Source organism: Anguilla rostrata, chromosome 8 (genome assembly GCF_018555375.3).
Source record: "Anguilla rostrata isolate EN2019 chromosome 8, ASM1855537v3, whole genome shotgun sequence".
In the NCBI taxonomy this organism is placed as follows: Eukaryota; Metazoa; Chordata; class Actinopteri; order Anguilliformes; family Anguillidae; genus Anguilla; species Anguilla rostrata.
The window spans coordinates 24,800,554-24,821,433 of record NC_057940.1 but is presented as its reverse complement, the minus strand read 5'-3'; the positions used below and the strand labels follow the sequence as shown (position 1 = coordinate 24,821,433).

Sequence of the window (20,880 nt, the reverse complement as noted above, 5' to 3'; positions counted from 1 at the left end):
CCCATGGTGGTCCCCATCTGCCTTAGACCAGTGGTCTTCAACCCTGGTCCTGGGGAGCTAGAGTCTGCTGGTTTTCATAGTGACTCTGCACTTCATGAATCAATTAGAGCAATTAATTACACAGTTAACTCAACTCACCTGGTGTCTTGGGTCTCAACTGGGTGCTGATTTTAAGGTAAAAACAAAAACCAGCAGACCCTGTAGCTCTCCAGGACCAGGGTTGGAGACCACTGCCTTAGACACACTGACTTAGAAAGAACACAGTGGCATTGGTTTCGTATTTACGCAATTATTGATCATTTTTATTATTGTTAACAGCATTTCCCCTCCCCCCAAAGCAGTTTTTTTTTAAATAAACTTTTTTCCTGCGAAAACTTTTGCGATGGGTTTTGATCAGCATTAGCCAGTCCTTCAGGAGAGAACTCAGGGTTTGACACGTGGTGGGGCGGGGAGCCGTGGGCGCGGCGCGCTGGGGGTCTGGCGGGGGAGTTCATTTGGCCTTGGCAGCCTTCTGTGCGGACTTGGTGACCTTGCCAGTGGTGGCAGTCTTCTTTTCCACAGCCTTGATCACGCCCACGGCCACAGTCTGCCTCATGTCCCGGACAGCAAAGCGACCTGAGAAAGGGATGCGGGGGGGGGGGGGGGGGTCAGAGAAAGGGATGCGTGGGGGGGGGGGGGGGGGGGAGGTCAGAGAAAGGTAAGCGTGGGGGGGGAGGTCAGAGAAAGGGCAGGGAGGAAGAGTTGGCATGACGTAACTCAACAAGTGCTTTTATTTAATTTAAAGATAGCTGCACCAAGATGGTGGGTATTCATGAGATGGATCACAGATCACTGCAAACTAATGACTCGGTGAGTGCGCTGTCCCATTATTATACGAGCCAGTATGTATCTTTAACATAGAAGGCCCTTGAAGACTGGCTAATGTAGATTACTTAAACACATTTTTAAAAAATCTTGTTGTCTTTCAATTCCAATTTAAATGTTCATCTAACGGGACACCAGCCAACACAGAAAGATTCAAAGAGGGTCCCCGTGCTCCAGAACACTTATCCCGACTTTCAAATGAATCTTTCAATAAACAAGTCGAACATCCAGGAGGACCTGCCTCCTCTTGGTGGTTGGTTGAGGCAATACAGTGTTACACCACATTGGTAGAAGCTTACAAACTGATTCCAGAACTTACTGTTAAAGCAACAGGGTTCTTGCTCTTTTCACAAATCTAAATTCCAGTCGGATTTTTCCAGACTTCTTCCAGACTGAGCCCCCCACACTCCGAAGGACTCTATTTCTTTTTTTGTCATTTTCTAAGACACATGCATTTCTGTTGGGATTTTGATCTTTTGTGTTTAATTATCCATTTCAATAAATAAAAGCATGAGTGAATGAACAAATACAGAATTCATTTAAATGTTATTACAAATTGTTAGTATTGTCATTTCTATTTGTTACAAATCAATTCAAATATGTTCTTAACTATTAGTATAGCTAATATATAATAGCCTATTAGCTATTCCACCTCCTGTGAATATAATAAATAACTTCATATTAACGGAGCCAATGAATTGCAGTGTTTACTCTTTGATAAGACGGTCAGTCCGTTTTCTATACAATCTCCCTGCTGTTGTTTTGAACATCATAATTATCACATCATGTAATGGTAGCTCAATTGATCATTTGCGTGAGGCTGAATTAGATTAGTAGCACCAAAATGGGAACTAGTCCATCAGCTGTATTCAGAACAGCACTGATAATTCTGCTCCATGCTATGCTCCCTAACGTAAAGTTAACATTGGCTAGATAGCTGGTTTATACTGCCAATGAGCGGGTTGGCCTTTTCTAGTTAACTGGCTAACTATGCTATCCATAGCTAACACACCCCGAAGCCAGTGTAATATCAGACAAAAGCTAGCGATACACTCTCAAGCGATCATAGGGGAAACACATAGCCAGCTATCTCACTTATTTTATAAGTAGATGATCAGTGAACCACTACCAATTGCCTGGGCTGTGAAGCAGATCTTCCTTGAAAAAAGGAAGACCCCAGTGGTGACCTGAAAGCACCAACAACCAGACTTGCATGCTTTTGTGCTGTAGGTGGTTACACTGGCGCCCCCATGTTGCTGATGCCAATTTCTTTGGCGCTTTAGTGTTTGATTATTGTTTCGCATTGTCTGTTTTATATTACGGGGTTTCCACCTGACGACCAATTTTCACACTTTGCGCAATTCTACTGGGCTACAGGTGCCAACCCAGGAACATTTGACACATTTCCCCCCTGGTAGTTAAGGCGAAATGAAATTGCTTATTTTTATTTTTAAATGCACAAAGACAAATCTTTCCATACATTTTACTATTATTAACCATCTCGGAGATCTCAAAGGAGTGCCCATGTGAACAAAAACCCTGAAGCAACACCACACATAACACCACAACTCTCCATACCTTGAAGCAACTTTTGTTTGCAACATGTTTGACTGCACGGGACTTGAAGCCAGAACAAAATAAGAAGTTTGCTATCCTGTAGTTTTTGAACATAAGTAGGATTTTGTGTGGTGCACAAAATTCTAAGCTCAACACTAGATGAAAGAGAAAAACAGCTGCTGATGGGCGACTTGCTTGAATGAAAATATTTTAACCAACCAAAACAGTCAAATGGATTCAGGAAATACAAGATTCATTTTCACCTTGCCTTATTTTAAGCTCAAAAGCCATCCGTGTATTTAAAATGTATTCAAAATTGTGTGCCCTGGGAATCTAAGATGAATTAGGAAAATGTATGTACCAGAGCAAGGATTGGGCCTTGGATTTTAATATTTAAACGACATGGAAAGAAGGATACTGAAAAAGAGTTTCATTCAGATCTGGCAAACCTTGTGAACAGAGGAACTACAGAGTATGTGCAGGGTGTAAAGGTACACAAAACAGTCTCTATGGGGAAAGGAACTCACCCAGTGGAGGGTAGGTGGCAAAGCTCTCCACACACATGGGCTTTCCAGGCACCATGACGACAATGGCAGCATCTCCAGACTTCAGGTGCTTGGGGTTGTCTTCAAGCTTCTTGCCAGAACGGCGGTCAATCTTCTCCTTGAGCTCACTGAATTTGCAGGCAATGTGGGCAGTGTGGCAGTCCAACACAGGGGCGTAGCCCTGGGAGATCTGTCCAGGGTGATTCAGGATGATGACCTGGGGATAAAAAGGAATGCCAGGGGGTACAGGGTGAGGTCAGCGGTCACAAGCGAAACCAGGCTGGCCAGGACCTGACACTCACTTGGACAGGAACACAAAACAGCGTTTCTGAATGAAAAAGAAAGTCTCATAGAACAACAGCTACTCATTGTAAAATGAGTATTCTGAGAGTTGTAGAATGTCTGAGCTGTATTAATAGAAAATAAAAGGGGTACTATGCAGGATTTTCAGCCTTGCTGCGGTCCTGTGTTTACAATCGAAGAAGTCTCCTCCTCTGTCTTCAACCCACTCACCCCGAGTATCCCACATAACGTAGCGAGCTGGATAGCTAGAGGTAACGGTAGTACCGTGAAATGAGTGTCCTTGAGCAACAGCAAGAAGGCAGATTTGATTATTGCTTAATTATTCCATTATGTTGAATGTAATCTCGGTTTTATTGGAAATTTGAAAATTTTAGACCCTCGCAAAAGTCCTTATTGTCGCTAGCTTCACACAGCAGATTACGTTACTTACAGGTCCAACAGAAAACAAGCCAACTCCACGTCGCTTTTCATGCCCTCGGTGACGTTCAGCTGACTGTTAACTCTAGTTCTTGAACAAGCTTCTCTGTATTGTTACTGCTTTCACTGAAATCAGATTCCAAACCACAGGCTCTGTAGCCACACCCACCCTTCCCCACACAGAAAAGAGTGACACGCTCAGAAATGTCCCAAATGCATTTTAGAATAACAAGTAAAGGTGCAGGTGCACAAATTCTGCGAAAGTGCATGAAGACAAAGATTGACAGTGCATCATTGATATGTTTTAGCATGGTAATATTTTCAAGGGAAAAATCCTGCATAGTATGCCTTTAACTATGCTGCAGTTATTTCTCTTGCCAGTACTAAACTATCTAACTAATCTAAACTCTAATGCTACATGAATAATGAACACACATAGCAAATGCTATATTTCAACAATACAGACCCCTCCTTTCCTTAGTGTGCATCTGATGCTTCGTCAGATAAATTCCAAAAAAAAGAAAGAAAAAGCCCCACCCTCACCTGAGCCGTAAAGTTTCCAGCCTCCATGGGAGGGTCATTTTTGCTGTCACCGGCCACGTTGCCACGGCGAATTTCCTTGACAGACACGTTCTTGACATTGAAGCCCACATTGTCGCCAGGCAGAGCCTCGGCCAGAGACTCGTGATGCATCTCCACAGACTTGACCTCAGTGGTCACGTTGGCAGGGGCAAAGGTCACCACCATACCAGGCTTCAGGATTCCAGTCTCCACACGGCCCACGGGTACAGTTCCAATACCTGTTAGGAAGGGGGAGAAGAGGGCCGGTTAACTGAGATTTGACAGGATCACAGGGTCAGTACCTTGACCTGAATGCTTCTGTCATTTATGAGTCCTCAAATATGAGGACAGAAAGGGACAGTTAAGAGGATTTTACCTCCAATTTTGTAGACATCCTGCAGGGGCAGACGCAGGGCCTTGTCGGTGGGCCTAGATGGGGGCAGGATGGAGTCAAGGGCCTCCAGCAGGGTGGTGCCGCTGGCATTTCCCTCCTTGCGCTCAACCTTCCATCCCTTGAACCAGGTCATCTGCGTGTGGCAGAAACGCAGGGGTTTGCACAAACTCAAAGGAAAACAGCTTTGTTTTTGTGCGTTTCTGCAGTACTGCAGAAACAGCAAATTATGGCAAAACCACCCGTTTCTTAATACCCCCCACACCCCCCTCCTCAATTAATAACGTCTAAAGGGGTTTTCACACCATATCTGGCACTCAATGCATCCTATTCATTCTCTATCGACAGGCTGCTCGGTGATGGAAGTGGTCCGGCAAGTGATGTGGCCTGTCACCGGTTCTTTATTTGCATAGAATGTACTACATCCTTGTTCTATGCAAATGAATGTGTCAAACGTAGGTCGCTCTGGCTCACAAAACTCAGATCAAATTTTCAAACTAGGTGTTGCAGATCAAATATAAGGGAAGATTCTGCAACTGCATTGCCTATCTCTCGCCTCAAATGTTTTCAGAGATGACTGTTTAGGTGGAAAAAGAGAAAGTTTGTCAATGGTTGGCCATATTGTCCTGGTTTTGAAAATGGGAGCCGAAACCAAACTGCAGCGCGTCTATCCAATCAGATGCTGGCGGTATTCCGCTGTGGAACTCTGCCTGCACCTAACTGGATAGACTCGCTTGCCAATAACATGGACAGCTTGGGGGTGTGGTGCGTCATCCACATGTCCTCGCCGGACCCGGCATGAACCCCCATAACAGGATTTATCCGTGCTCATTGCTGCAACCTCCGCTAAATAAGCGGACAGGCGCTTGCTCTCTGCTAAAGTGTGATTTTAGCCACTGCATTCTATTTCACTCTGCAGTATGCAAGTCAGGTTCGCATGCATGTCAAGCTTAACAGATATACTCCTGATTGACCTGAACTCTTATGAACTCTGTTTTATAAGCAATAAGCTGACATAATAACCTGACACCAAAAACTATGTACATAGGATAGAGTAGTTCCACGAGTGGAAGCTTTAATCAGGTCAGTGTGGCTGCAGGCAGTCTGGTTCTGCTCACTGGAACACTTACATTGCTGCTAGGCTCCAGCATGTTGTCACCATGCCAACCAGAGATGGGCACAAAGGCAACGGTGGCTGGGTTGTAGCCAATCTTCTTGATGTAAGCGCTGACTTCCTTGGTGATTTCCTCAAAACGCTTCTGGCTGTAGGGGGGCTCAGTGGAGTCCATCTTGTTGACTCCCACAATGAGCTGCTTTACTCCCAGAGTGTAGGCCAGGAGGGCGTGCTCACGGGTCTGTCCGTTCTTGGAGATACCAGCCTCAAACTCACCTACACCACCAGCCACAATCAGTACAGCACAGTCAGCCTGCAAAGGGAGAGAGATGGGGGGGAGGGGGGGAGAAATTCAGTAAGGTGCTGATAAAGAGAACTGGTGACACCCAACAGCACCAGTCTCCACTTCAAATGAACTGTAGTGGTAAGCCGAAAAATTGGGCCAATATATGGCATTTTGACTCCATAGGCATTGGACAATGACTGCACCCACATGGCCAATTAATAAAAATGTTAGCACTCCCCCTTGTGTCAATTCTGCCATCTGTAGAGAGAAGCTGTATGAGAATATGCCTGCACTCACTGAATTACTCAACCATGATAGGCAAAAAAACGTTTAATGACTTAATCAACTAACTCAATATATGCTCATTTGTATTACTAGCCAGCGCAAAACTAGTTGTCATCAACCAGTTAAGCTAGCTAGTGAACTTGCTAGCTAACATTAGTGAACTTGTGAATTAGCTAAATATATGCTTTTGCTTAGCATATTTATTGTGTTGATTCAAACAATGTCAATGGTAATTATTTTTTTACATTTTGTGCAAGTCTCAGTTAGTTTGCTAAGTAACGTTAGCTCAAATAGATTCTCCTTCTCAGCTAACGTCAGGTAATATCGATAGGTACTCTGAGGGGAAGTCAGCTGCCTACATAACTTGGCTAGCTACAAGTTCGGCTGGTTTGCTGGTATGCCAAGTCACCAACGGGCATTTGCAAATGATGGAAAAGTGACTGGTCATGAACTCTGCTATCAATAGGTAAATGAATAGGATCCTAAGATTGCAAAGACCACACATTTGCCAACTTGACTAGTATTAGCAAACACTGTACTGTTATATTTTATCAGGTACAAAAAAAATACATCCCACACATTTTAATTAAAAAAACTCCCTGCTCTCTAAATATCGGTATCAACCACTGAAAAACCCTTACCGATTGACCACGAATAAAACTGACCCTTTGAACTAATGACATATACCCAATGTTGCCTGAATATTTGAGCACAGGTAAAATAAAGGCTGAAGCGAGAGGTTAAATATTACTTCTGAAACAATAACTTTAGAATTTAAACCAATGTAAAATCACTGTGGTGGAGTTGCATACCCACGTCTCCCATTCTGACTGTCTGTGAGAATTGTATATTCTGTAAGTCCTCAGAGATATCTAAAAAAAATCTAAATGGAGATGGATTAATGCAGGAAGCTTACTTGTAAAACTGCATTGCATGTCTATCACACATAACTGCAACTGATCCAACCCCCACTAATCCCAACTACACATCTGAAATAAAGGGGCCACTACCTGAGCAACACAAGCTCCCCGCAGTGGTGGTGTACTGCCCTACTCTCAAAACCCTGTGGAACACCCTACCTGAGATGTGCCCGTGATCATGTTCTTGATGAAGTCTCTGTGCCCAGGGGCATCAATAATGGTCACATAGTACTTGCTGGTCTCAAACTTCCAAAGCGAGATGTCAATGGTGATACCACGCTCACGCTCTGCCTTCAGTTTGTCCAAAACCCAGGCATATTTGAAGGAGCCCTTGCCCATCTACAAACAGATGTAAAACAATTTAGGATTGTATTTTATGTAACACAACACATCATCTAACCTAAGATTAAACCAGTATTAAACAGTCCCTTTAGTTTTGACTGAGTCAATGTGATAATACTACATTTTACAACTTAAGACATTTTGTAAACATTTAGAACTGGATTTGCTCAAGGTGCAAAAGACTGTAACCTTTCTAAAAATTCCTGTGCACTGTCCCACCTCCAATAACCATGTAGTGACTACAGATCTAGCTTTTACATAGGCAATTGCATTGAAATTAATAGCAGCTAAAGTTACAGAGAAGTCAGTATAAACCTTATGTTGCAGATGCGATGACAGTCAAAATATGCACATCACACATACATTACCAACTCTATGCCAATTCATGCAAATACTATACGGTGTATTTTACAACACGTATAATATGCAATGTGCAGAAAATTACACAAATCTGCACCTACTGATATATTTTGTACACCAAATTTAGCATTTTAAAATACTAATTTTGAAGCTCATAAATATTTCATATTTGAAGTCATCCTTTGAATAAGTTAGAAACTGTGAGATTATGTTTGTGTATGTATCTATTTCTAAACACATCCCTTTAATAAACCTTTCATGCGACGCTCTAGTAAGGACTGTACATTATGCAGTCATATGTATTAGGCACATACCAGACAAGTGTACAGTCTCATAACTTGTTATTTGTTCTATGACATCCTCCAGTAAATTTTCATGAACAGTACTGGGCAATATTCTTAGAAAATATCACACAAAATAAAGGTGAACATAAATATTGTGCATTCAAGCACTGTAACATGCAACATTTGACTTAATCTAAGACTTATAAGATTGAATGCAAATAGAGGAAAAAGTTTCCAGACTAATGTTTTAGCTTGCATATAAAAGTGTAGAATTGCTGTCTGTAAAGGGTATATCACATGAATATCTCGATCGGGTCTGATATTTTCCTATTCCATATGATACGGGCAGGAAGAAACGTTTTCCAACCTCCGCTTACAATCAAATAGTATTTTAGGGTTGAACCACATTAACTGGGAATCAGATGTACACAGAATTGCACAGTAGGTGACGCCATTGTTCCGTTTAGGCGCTGGTTACACAAGACACGCCCGAGGAATGATCATATTCATGTGGTTCCCCCCACCCCTCCTCTTTGCAACACGCTTCGCGCTCCCTTCCTCCTCCCTCCCTCCTCCTCCTCCCTCCATTTCCGACACCCACCTCCGCAGCTTCCTTCTCGAACTTCTCGATGGTTCTCTTGTCGATGCCACCACACTTGTAGATCAGGTGCCCGGTGGTGGTGGACTTGCCGGAGTCGACATGGCCGATGACCACGATGTTGATATGGATCTTTTCCTTCCCCATGTTTTATTTACTATTTCAGGAGGGAAATACCGTCGATGTGAATTCATTCAGTCGACGTTGGAATCCCAGTAAATAACTGTAGCAAACTAGGCGAGAACGCTATATTTAGCCAATAACCTTAACGCTAAGGTAGTGAAGCCATTTTGGCAAGTGATCGTATTAACACAATATTTCCACCCCGGCCAGTATATAACGAGCCAGACAATTTTGGAAATTGCCCGTCTTTAAGCACCGGACAATTATTTGGCAAGCGCCCGTCTTTAAAGAATATCCGCACAACCATTTTAGAATTTAGCTAGCTAACGTTTGTACTTTCATTGCGCAGCTGTGCCCGCCCCCTCCAATGCTCCCTTTCTGCCCTCCATGTTGAGGTGCCGTTGAGAACACCGCCCGGCCATATTAAGATCAGCACAACCAACCATGTAGCTAGCTTCATACTCCTGCAGACTGGGTAAAGTCCAGCCGGCTCCCAACCTACCCTCTACCACCAGTACCGCTTCTGACCATAAAATTAGCTAAACACCACCTTTAATACGGACCAAAATAAACGTAATATCTGCGCCAAAATGTTACATTTGTGTAGCTAAAGCTTCAAGCCAATGCAGCAAAGTTAACCCAGTAGGGACCGCAGCTCCTCCCTTCCCCCCCAAAGCATGATTTTTGACATTCCATGACTCATGGAAACAGACAGGACCGTTATCTCAAGAAAGTAACGGTTTGTCGTCAGTGTTCGGACAGACATTGCAAACCAACGCTACGAAAGGATTTGCATCGAAACCGTTAGCCAAACCATGACAATTTAGATACTGCTGGAATCCAAAGAGTCACCAAATTGGGCCTTTCAAATAAAATTCTAATCTGGCAACGCCGCTTCAGTGACCGAAATCAGTCAACGAACCCGAGAATGCAAAAATACCAATCTATTCACATTCCCCCGCTCTCGTCCATATCGATGTCCCGAACAAAACGTGAGAAAACAGTAGAATAGAAATGCAGAATAAGGCACGACAGTACAAACACCATCTGTCCAGAAATAGTTTAAAACGTGGATACAAACCTGCTGTAAGCGATTGCGGCAGTTATCCCTGGATCAGACCGGAGAAAGGACCGAATTCGGTCCCACATCGCATTTTATACCGGCACATGGGGGGCGGGAGAACCTGTCAGTTTTGACCGTGAGGCTGGAATGCAAGATAGCCGGGTATTATTGGCTACTGCAGCACAAATTCACCATGTCGATTGGTTGGCAAACGAAAATAAAAATCATTCAGGACACAGAACGTCAGTGACAGCTGCAGTGAGGAGGGGTGAGAAATAACACGTGGTCGACAAGGCACAAAAGATTACAGGAGTAAGAAATCCTCACTGCAGTGCTCACAACCCACACCTTCACCCCCTTACCACATGCTTGCTCAAAGTTAGAAGGAAAGGAGGAAACTCATTAAATGATCAAGAAATCCAAAGACCTTTATTAGTTTAACAGCAGCTTTCCAATCCAATAAGTGACATGTTCAAAACAAGTGCAGCTTTCCAATCAACTCAAATTTAAACTGAGAGGCACTGTCACTCAATTTATGAAGCCAAGAATTTCCTTGATTTTTTTTTCCTGCGGAAACTTTTGCGATGAGTTTTGATCAGCATTAGCCAGTCCTTTAAGAGGGAGCTCAGGTTCTGAGACAAGGTGTAATGGGGCACTGCAGACCCCAGGCCCTGAGGGACAGCCTGGGGGGGAGGAATTCACTTCTTGGCAGCCTTCTGTGCAGACTTTGTCACCTTGCCACTGGAGGCAGTCTTCTTGTCCACAGCCTTGATGACACCAACAGCAACGGTCTGCCTCATGTCACGGACAGCAAAGCGACCTATAGAAAGAAGTTGCATTTAATTTAGCAATTTCAATCTCAAACTTGTCCTCATTCAAGATGCAAATGCACTAGAAGGCAACTCACCAAGAGGGGGGTATTCAGAGAAGCTCTCCACACACATGGGCTTTTGAGGAACCATGTCAACAATGGCAGCGTCTCCAGACTTCAGGTTCTTGGGGTTGTCTTCAAGCTTCTTGCCAGAACGGCGGTCAATCTTCTCCTTGAGCTCGCTAAATTTGCAGGCAATGTGGGCAGTGTGGCAGTCCAACACAGGGGCGTAGCCCTGGGAGATCTGTCCAGGGTGATTCAGGATGATGACCTGCAGAAAGAGATGATCAGGTTAGGCAGCTTCAACACAAGCACACTACAAACTGCATTAACTGCAGTAACTGCTCGAATCCTGGATTAAACGCATATGAACTTCTTAAGATAGAAAGACAGCAGTCAGCACTAACGAAATCAAGACCATTTAGCTGGAGAATGTAGGGTTACCAGTTTAAATGGGTAGAATACTTTAAGCCAACTAGGGCACCTTACCTGAGCAGTGAAGACACCAGCTTCCATGGGGGGATCACACTTGCTGTCTCCAGCTACGTTGCCACGACGGATTTCCTTGACAGAGACGTTCTTGACGTTGAAGCCAACATTGTCACCGGGAAGAGCCTCAGGCAGGGACTCATGGTGCATTTCCACAGACTTGACCTCAGTGGTCACGTTGGCAGGGGCAAAGGTCACCACCATACCAGGCTTCAGGATTCCAGTCTCCACACGGCCCACGGGTACAGTTCCAATACCTGGAAAGCAGCAGAAATGTCAGTACTGTTCAGGGCAGAGCCACTGATGACCCAAGCAGATAAATACAATAAACCTGAAACTAAGCAAACTGGACTTTACCTCCAATTTTGTAGACATCCTGCAGGGGAAGACGCAGGGGCTTGTCAGTGGGGCGGGCAGGGGGCAGGATGGAGTCAAGGGCCTCCAGCAGGGTGGTGCCGCTGGCATTTCCCTCCTTGCGCTCAACCTTCCATCCCTTGAACCAGGACATCTGTGTGGCAGAGACACAGTGGTTTGCACAAACTAAGGGGGAACAGCTTAGTTGCCAGGGTAATGTTCAAAGTCTACTGAAATGTACAAACTTAGTACTGCAGGAACACTTACATTGCTGCTGGCTTCCAGCATGTTGTCACCATGCCAACCAGAGATGGGCACAAAGGCAACGGTGGCTGGGTTGTAGCCAATCTTCTTGATGTAAGCGCTGACTTCCTTGGTGATTTCCTCAAAACGCTTCTGGCTGTAGGGGGGCTCAGTGGAGTCCATCTTGTTGACTCCCACAATGAGCTGCTTTACTCCCAGGGTGAAAGCCAGGAGGGCGTGCTCACGGGTCTGTCCGTTCTTGGAGATACCAGCCTCAAACTCACCTACACCACCAGCCACAATCAGCACAGCACAGTCAGCCTACAGAGGGAAGAGAGGCAGAGTGAGTCAGCCTGCAGAGGAACCAATGTAAGCACACAACCAAACTGGTCAAGCTTAATGGCTGCCAAGCCACATTCCCTCAGTTTAAGATAATCATCCTACCTGTGATGTTCCAGTGATCATGTTCTTGATGAAGTCTCTGTGACCAGGGGCATCAATGATGGTGACATAATATCTGGTGGTCTCAAACTTCCAGAGAGCAATATCAATGGTGATACCACGCTCACGCTCTGCCTTCAGTTTGTCCAAAACCCAGGCATATTTGAAGGAGCCCTTGCCCATCTGAAAACATACAAATTGCTTGCACTGAATATTTAGCTTCAAAACTGACATTTCAAGTGCGAAATAACAGAAAACCAGTGTTAGAAAAGCATAACTTGAGTTTCTTAAGAAACATCTTTAGGCCTTAGATATTCTTCAGTATGTACAATATGTAATTTTAACCACACTAAAGCATTTAATGCACCACTTGCCACCAATTTTAGCCAGTGTAAGTGCGAATTTGGGCCATCTAAAATTATCAAAGGATTTAAACAAAGATTTAAATGTTATAACTTCATAGTTTCACAATTCAGTAAGTTTTAGTAGCTACATGGAATCCTAGCCATATAGCCTAGTTCATTCAAGTTAAATGATCCAAGGCCCCTTCAACTCCAGACAACCGTAGCAATTACAACCGAAAGTTAAAACAAGTCACTAAAACGCACTCAGAACATCTACAATAGAATGTAAATTAGAGGGCCTCGTTTAAAAACAGCCGTTAAAATGTTCAGGTCAAATTGGCCTATAAGCCCTATACAAAGTGCAGCGTCACCACACACGAAACTGAGTCTGCGCATGCTCCGCCCATCGCATGCCCACCCGGCTTCAAGGCCCCGTACACTGGTTCTCCCTATTCAATGGCCAGGGCACGCACGTTTCCGCCGCCATCTTTAGTCCACATTAGCAGGAACACATTTGTGATAACTCACCTCAGCAGCTTCTTTCTCGAACTTTTCGATGGTTCTCTTGTCAATGCCCCCGCACTTGTAGATCAGATGGCCGGTAGTTGTGGATTTGCCGGAGTCGACATGGCCGATGACCACGATGTTGATGTGAAACTTTTCCTTTCCCATGGTTACTTCGTTTCGTTTCTGTGAGTAAAACAAGTCACACTTAAGCTTCCCCAATCTGGCTTACAAAAGAAAAAAAAGAAACCTAGTTCCAAAATGTATGTAGCCTGCAGACAAACGCCGCTGTGCATTAAACAAAACGGATGCAAAAACACTTGTGCCCAGGGCAAAATAGTTCCAAAGACATCAGATTGACAACCAAGGCCTTTTGGCGGTCCCGGTACTCAGATTCGGGCCGGGAGCCAATACGACACGTGTTGCTTAAGGCCACGTCGTATTAAGTTAACCTACGGCCAGACCATGGGCCAGACATTCGAAAACATCACCACACCCAGATCCAGTTCTGGGCACAGTCTTTTCGGGTGAGGGGTTCAGAAAAAGAATCAAGTTCCTTCATACTGAAGGCCTAGTTTGCCGGGGAAAACTCCTTTGTTCTGTCCACTGCTCCCCTCCCCCACCAGCAGTTTCCAAACGCTACAAAAAGTTAACATTTCTCACAATACATTTAGAAAAAACCGAATGTATCAATACAAGTAACAATTTAAAAGGCCCATGCGATTATTTGCGAGACGACCAAATTTGGAAATAAAAGCCTACTAATCTTGTAAGTGATACATCCATTGTTTGTAGAAAATGTGCCGTGGAGCTTTCTGTAATTAAGTTGATTTTCCTTTTTACTAAACAAAAAATGGAAAAGTACGCTACATTCCATTTGACCAGGAGGCAAGTAATGCGAAATACTTACCGGTGTTACGCGATCACTCAGCCGCAGCTACTGCCCCTAGCCAGGTAACAGAAAGAGAAGGAAGAAAGGCTTGTGTCGGAGTTTTTATACGCGGGGAGGCGGCCAGTCAGGGCTGCACCCCCCAACTTCCTCTCCCCTCCCCAATCCACCCACAAATCACAGAATTCAGGCAAAATTTCCCCGCCTGTCGACGTACGTCACCATGTCGTTTAGAATGTGGAAAACTTTATGTCGACGTCATGTGGCAAGCCTCAAAAAAGGATTTCAAAATCGTTATGTAGACTAGCTGCAGTTCTGGTTTTAATAGAAGTGGATAGGGCCACAAATGAAAATGAACTTCTTGTGTGACATTTTTTAATATGTTATGGGCGACATATTGTTATATAGTGTTTGCAGTGTATTTTGTCATGCCTGTTGTCATTTTGTTTCCTTGTTAAACTAATGATACACTCCGAAGATAAATTGTAGCTCGGCAATGTAAAACCAGCGGGAAATCACAGAATAGGCCTTGCCGTTGCTTAGTAGCTTTTATGTCAGCGGTCGTCTTGTTGTTAGCCTATTTAGTCTCACAAAAAATGAATCTCCCTTTTGATAGTTGTTTCCTGGTTATTTTTCTGTTTAAATGTACCACCCTTCAGAAGACATAAAGCTAAGATGGTGTGAAGAAGGGAAACAAATGGATGAGAACTAAACACGTTTCGCTAAATTTCACGAATTTAACTTATCCTGGACATGCTTTTTTCCCACGAAAACTGGTCTAACAGGCAATATGTCACCCTCCAGTCATGGAAAACCATTACCTCAAATCCTGAAAATCAGGTTGTGAAAATATGTGTAAAAATGCTAGACATCCAGCCCTGTAAAATATTTGTACCCTCCGGGCCTGTGACTAAAAATAGACATTTTTTGTTTTCCGGCAGCTGGAATAGGCTACCCATTGCTGTTTAAATAAATGGAGTATATTAATCTGATATACAGTTAAATACAAATGTATTGGGACAGTGACACCATTTTTGTTGTTTTGGGTCTGTACTCCAGCACACAGGATTTTAAATAAAACTATGAATATTAAGTTAAAGTGCAGACCGTCAGCTTTAACTTGAGGGTATTTACCATATCAGGTGATCCGTGCAGGAATCACAGCCCTTTTCATACATAGTCCCACCATTTTAGGGAAGCAAAAGTAGTTTGGCTTTGGCAGTTAGCTGCTCAGCTGTTTCTTAGCCAGTTCTGTGTCTTTGCATCATTAGCAAAGCTTGATTCTAGGTGGGAAATTGATCATAGCCAAAACATTGGGTGTGTAAAAATCAACTGTTTGATTCTCTTCATTCACTCTTCTCACATTCAGGTGACAGCCACTGGCCTTCCTCTCAGCTGCTGCTTTCAATCCAGAGAAAAAGAGAGAGGGAGGAAAGCAGAGAGACTGCCCTGTGCTCTTGGGAGTAATCAGGGTAGGGAAATATTTGACGCCACTGTTGTAGTAAGAGTCGTTATGGATAGAGTGCATATGTATGTGAAACCCTGTCAAATAAGAAAACTTATTTCATACCAAAACAGATAACTATTAATATTTTACAGACCTGTCCAATCTGGTGACAATACCCCCTTCTTCTTGGGAAGGAGGTATATTTAATCTATAGCAAAACACACAACCACCTCATCTGCAACCTCCTTAGGGACTGTGATGAATAAATTAATTTTACATTTTAGAAGGATAATCTGCAACTCACCAACTAGAAAAGTTTGTTAGTCTGTAATTATAAATGTGTATATTTACATCATTCCATCTTAAGTTTCTGTGACAGTGTCTCTGTATAAAGCACTATACAAAAAAATGTAATTAAATTTGTTTGCTTTTGCTGTTATACAATGTTGTATATTGTAACTGTTCAAGATGGACTGAATTATAACTGAGAAAATAATTGTTACTTGAGAGATACTTCAATATGGACTTATTGTACGTCGCTCTGGATAAAAGCATCTGCTAAATTAATGTAATGTAATACTTCAAGAACAACATTCCCGGCCACTCTGTCCCAATGGCAGAGTGGGGAAACGATTATTAAAACAATAAATCGGAGCAGGGTACATCATTTCATGCAACTGTATTTCGATCGTTAGAAAGGGGAGGAAATATGCGTGAGATTTGGGCAGCTGCCAAATGAGGTTTCACTACTGGGAGTCTGACAGCTGAAGTAATGGAAGCGTGTCGGTGCCACCAGCAGAGCTGGGAACTGGTTCCTGGTTCGTAAACTGACAGTAGCCTTTCAGGTTAAACATGCATTTGGCCCAAACTCAACTCAGTGTTGACTGCCCATATTGTTTTATAGTTATTTTAATCTAGAACTATTCTCAATTGTACACACAGATAATTCATTATTTACTCATTTTCACACTGCTATAGTTGCTGTTGCTCAAGAATCACATTCAAATCAATGAGAGGAATATCCTGTTAAAATGGCAGATGACTCTAGAATGCTTCATAGTACCACCATTTAAACAGCTCCAAACTGGTGGGATCCATGGTCCACAAATAATCATTTTAGCAGAATAACAAGCATCCCAAAGCCCTGCCAAACTTTAAGGGGTCATGTGCAAAGACACCTACTTACTCCAGTCCCTGCTTGTGAAGGAGGGCAGCTGCGAACAGGGATGGTGAGTGATGGGGAAGGAAGGAGACGGCAGGGAGAAGAACTCGAGTTCGATTGCAAGCGCTGACATAAAAGAGAGGCCCGGAATGAACATGCCAACAGAGTGCAGTGGGTGACATTTTGAGTGGTGGTCGGAGTGACGATGTATCCCATCAATCTGCCAGCGGGACAGTCAGTTAAGAACAACAGCAGCTGTCCATGTGCCTGCCAGGCCCCATGCTCCGCCCCACCCAGATTACATGTGATGAGTCTGAGAGAAAGAGAGAGAAATATATGCTGCAGAGGAGAAACCATGAACAGATGTATCACTTGCAGTCTCACTGGCTGGGTGAGCTGTGAACTCTGTGACTGTTCATGCTTCTTTCCCAGGATCTGCCTGTTTATTGCCGCTGGACAAAATATTTCAAATATTAACCAGGCAAAGGGCTGAAAGGGCGGGCAGAATGTTTGCAGTGAGTCATATACCTGAAGCCAGGGGGGCGGTCTGTTCTACAGCTGATTTCAAAGGAGGCTTCGCTGTCTGGGCGTACACCTTTGTGAGTTTGTGCGTCTGTCTTTCTAATACACTATATGACCAAATGTATGTGGACACCCCTTGGTCTGGGGCTGCTTATCATGTTATGGGCTAGGCCCCTTAGTTCCAGTGAAGGCAAATCTTAATGGCACAGTGTACAATCTAGACAATTCTGTGTTTCCCCAACAGTTTGGGGAAGGACCTTTCCTATTTCAGCCTGACAATCCCCACAGGCACTCTGCAAGATCAATAGAGAAATGGTTTTGTTGTGAAAGATGTGGCCTGGCCTGCACAGAGCCCTGACCTCAGGTTGTTATAGCAGCAAAGGGTGGACCACCTGCATATTAATAATTTTGGAGATGTTGGGTGTCCGGTGTCCACATACCTCTGTCATGTCAATTCTGCAAAATTGCCTCAGGTGTTACACTGAAAAAAAGTCCAAACACAGGTAGCTTCCACAATTGTGAAGAAAATATCTATTAGTTTATGGCATTTAAATTAACTGTATATTTCTGGACTTGACAGATTGAAAAATCAGATGTTCGAGATATAGACTAGCCAACATGATACTAGTACAGCAGCCTGAATCCTGTATGACAGCTACCCTATGAACTGTTAGAACTTACAAAATGGTATAAATATGACTTAGGTTTATATCATATCTAGATCATCATATTTTTATTAGTTTAGTTTGACAATTTCTAATTAATTTAACATGTCATATTTGTGCAAATATCCACCTGGTTTCCCCTACAACACTCAAATGACTACCTGACAAAAAAAGCTGTTAAATCTGTCATCCTGTCAATTCTGAAAACCTCTCATCCAACCAGGGGTAGCCGTCATTCTAAGGTACAGCCCTTTAAAATTTTGCTTTGGACCTGCCTTTTATCATTTCGTCGGAGAAATTTGACATGACAGCATGCCAGCACACACATAAAACATCGGACCAAAGACTCCCTCACTCATTGACAGTGCAGCAAATAAGCATCAGATATCACAAAACTGTGGTCAAATTTGTCATCTTTTTCAAATCTGGTTCTACCAACTTCTTACATGCATGATTTATACTTCAGTGAAAAGTTTAAGAAGTCTATAAAAATGTTTTTGTCCAATATATTATTGCAAAGAGTTAAAAAGCTGTCAATAATTTTGCTAAATGATGCAGTGCTCAATAGTGAATATTGACACAATAAAAGTTATCTAAAGAGAAATGTCTGCGTCTACACAAAAACATGCTGACGTTGCACTTATCTTGTGTCTTTCAGGATGACTGTTTTTTGTTGTTGTTGTTGTTGCCGGTAAAACAATGACATCTACATTTCCTGGATTGTGATCCTCGTAAACTTAATTGTAAGAAAGTAAGTAAAATCATAAATGTGTGACCAGATGTAAAGCCAACGGTTAGAAAGCACATTCAAGTACAAATGATGGATTCACTACACTCATTTAATAATTCACTACACATTTTTAAATAAAATGACAAGTCTGAACGTAAACAGTTATGTTGTTTCACCAATTCATTTTGTACCTTATGCAAAATAATTCCTCCAGCTGCCACCACAAAGATGGCCACCATCTAAGCTGAAACACTGCCGCCATTTTGATACGCCTGGCGACTTCTATCCACGTGAAATGAATAGAGGTAATGTATCAGTGTTAAGACGATATAAAATATGATTAACGGAGTTCTGAACCTACCGTCAATAGATGCATAAAAAATGGTCGTTACTAAATCATGGACTTTAATGCAGACAGCGGGTTTTAGCACTACTTGACAATGAAAACGATGTAGCCCTAGGCGCGGCCGGTTTTACTCGCACAACTCGTATTACAGGCTTATCTGTTGAAAACAGCTGTCTGAAAAAGTCAAACGACTCCATAATATGTCTGTCCAGGATATGTTGGTAAACCGTGTCTGTAATCAAGACACGGGAACCCATCTACACGTTTGCTACATAACAAGTGGAAAAGCCAGTGTTGTTAACAGCATATAGTTAAGTAGGCTACGTGTATGGCCTAGTGCAACTAATAAACTGTCTGCCCTGACGGTAAATTGATGAAACGACAAATGACCAGATAAAAATGGCTAGTGCTGTATTTAAGTGTGTTATTTTAGCTCAATTTAGGAGTGACAATATTATCGTAACCTATTATGCGCTCGTAGCCTACTCTACTTTATTTCCAACGAGTACTATGTCCCAGTTTCCTTCAGACAAGTATTGATTAAACCAGGGGTGTCCATTATCTGAGCACAACGACATCTGATTTCAACTAGTTAACTAATCTGATCTTAAATCAAGACCTTAAGTAGATCATCTGTTTTAGTGTTGGGCTAAAACAAAAACAAAAAACCGCGCCCAGAGGCCACTTTCGGATAAGACTGGACACCCCCCGGTTAAACTAAACGAGGATGACAAAAAAAAAAAAAACTGCTAGCCTTCCTCCCCACCCAGACATGGCGCGAGCAGATTATATTCAGTGTTCGTGATGTAATTACACAACCATTTTGCAGGACAAAGTTCTCAGTGTGCATCACGCACGTGGCAGTTTAGTCAAACTTGGAGGAACACGCACAAATCAGCCCTCGTTTACGTTAAGTAAACTTTATATGATCTGTTCAACTCTGCTATCTGACGTATTTCACTACAGAACACGGTCTTTAAAAGTAGACAAGAAGCAGATATTCGGTGTGAAAGGCCTGCGTGATATAACAAATTAAATCATACGCGAGACCTAACAAACATCAGATACTTGGCAACACTACCCAGCGTAACACAATTCTCATTGCAAACCATCCAGCAAAACCATTAGAATAAACGTAATAACGCACATCAATGGCTTATGCCAGATCGCACAAGAACACTGTCATTCACACTATATTCAGGGATATTCCACAATATCTGGACGCTGTCAATGGCGACGGATCTTAATCCATCAAAATATATTTATTCGTAGTGCTAATCATAGACTATATAACCAGCAATGCTACAAATGCGCGTGGCCCTATGCACATCCGGGTCGTGAACAAAATCTGATGCAAGAGACTGACCCGACTAAAAGAGGAAATCATTATTTAGCGCCGCCTGGTGAATGAGTTACCTCATGTGACGCCTTGGTTTTTTCTTTCCGTTCTGTTGATCAAAAACTCCCAGGTGGAATGAGCCAATTGAATTATTCAGTTGATCGCTTTTATAGCCACACAGAAGCCCCTAAATATCCTGAAAACGTATTGTAACGTCTGCAGTGTATAACATATCTGCTTCTTTGATGTTTGAATATAGAAAGGACTCTGTCTGTAGCTGTGGTTACCATATTTTTATACGTAAAAATCTATGATTGGGACCCATTGCTGGGTTGTGAGAAACAAGTTAAAATGGGTTGTTGATACTGTGAAGTTATACATTCACATACATAGTAAACACCACATCTCATATGCATAGCAATAGTTACAGAGTACATGTAACCGTTAGGCCTAATCTGGGCTTGTTACAGAAAAATGTAAAAAGACTGCCCTACAGGAATAAACAATGACAATGCATAAAG

General features: G+C 42.9%; 2 protein-coding genes across 2 annotated transcripts; both read right to left on the bottom strand.

Annotated features, from left to right (window-relative positions):
* Nucleotides 1-273: 273 nt before the first annotated feature.
* Nucleotides 274-10,187, bottom strand: LOC135261203 (elongation factor 1-alpha). The gene is made up of 8 exons (XM_064347251.1): nt 10,032-10,187; nt 8,831-8,984; nt 7,403-7,582; nt 5,769-6,065; nt 4,624-4,774; nt 4,230-4,486; nt 2,949-3,183; nt 274-615 (listed from the first exon to the last, which is right to left on the bottom strand). Exons 2-8 carry the CDS (start codon nt 8,972-8,974, stop codon nt 491-493), a joined length of 1,389 nt encoding a protein of 462 aa, XP_064203321.1. The 5' UTR covers nt 8,975-8,984; nt 10,032-10,187; the 3' UTR covers nt 274-490.
* Nucleotides 10,188-10,415: 228 nt separating this feature from the next.
* On the bottom strand, nt 10,416-14,328 carry LOC135261204 (elongation factor 1-alpha-like). The gene is made up of 8 exons (XM_064347252.1): nt 14,170-14,328; nt 13,284-13,445; nt 12,415-12,594; nt 11,995-12,291; nt 11,731-11,881; nt 11,374-11,630; nt 10,921-11,155; nt 10,416-10,833 (listed from the first exon to the last, which is right to left on the bottom strand). Exons 2-8 carry the CDS (start codon nt 13,425-13,427, stop codon nt 10,712-10,714), a joined length of 1,386 nt encoding a protein of 461 aa, XP_064203322.1. The 5' UTR covers nt 13,428-13,445; nt 14,170-14,328; the 3' UTR covers nt 10,416-10,711.
* Between the last annotated feature and the right edge of the window lie 6,552 nt (nt 14,329-20,880).

Excerpts from the sequence above, each read along its gene's own strand:
- LOC135261203 (XM_064347251.1), bottom strand. The coding sequence starts at position 8,974 with ATGGGGAAGGAAAAGATCCATATCAACATCGTGGTCATCGGCCATGTC. Across the intron at positions 7,583-8,830 it reads TCGAGAAGGAAGCTGCGGAG|ATGGGCAAGGGCTCCTTCAA; the intron begins GTGGGTGTCGGA and ends ATCTGTTTGTAG. Across the intron at positions 6,066-7,402 it reads TGATCACGGGCACATCTCAG|GCTGACTGTGCTGTACTGAT; the intron begins GTAGGGTGTTCC and ends CTCCCTTTGCAG.
- LOC135261204 (XM_064347252.1), bottom strand. The coding sequence starts at position 13,427 with ATGGGAAAGGAAAAGTTTCACATCAACATCGTGGTCATCGGCCATGTC. Across the intron at positions 12,595-13,283 it reads TCGAGAAAGAAGCTGCTGAG|ATGGGCAAGGGCTCCTTCAA; the intron begins GTGAGTTATCAC and ends GTATGTTTTCAG. Across the intron at positions 11,631-11,730 it reads GGATGTCTACAAAATTGGAG|GTATTGGAACTGTACCCGTG; the intron begins GTAAAGTCCAGT and ends GCTGCTTTCCAG.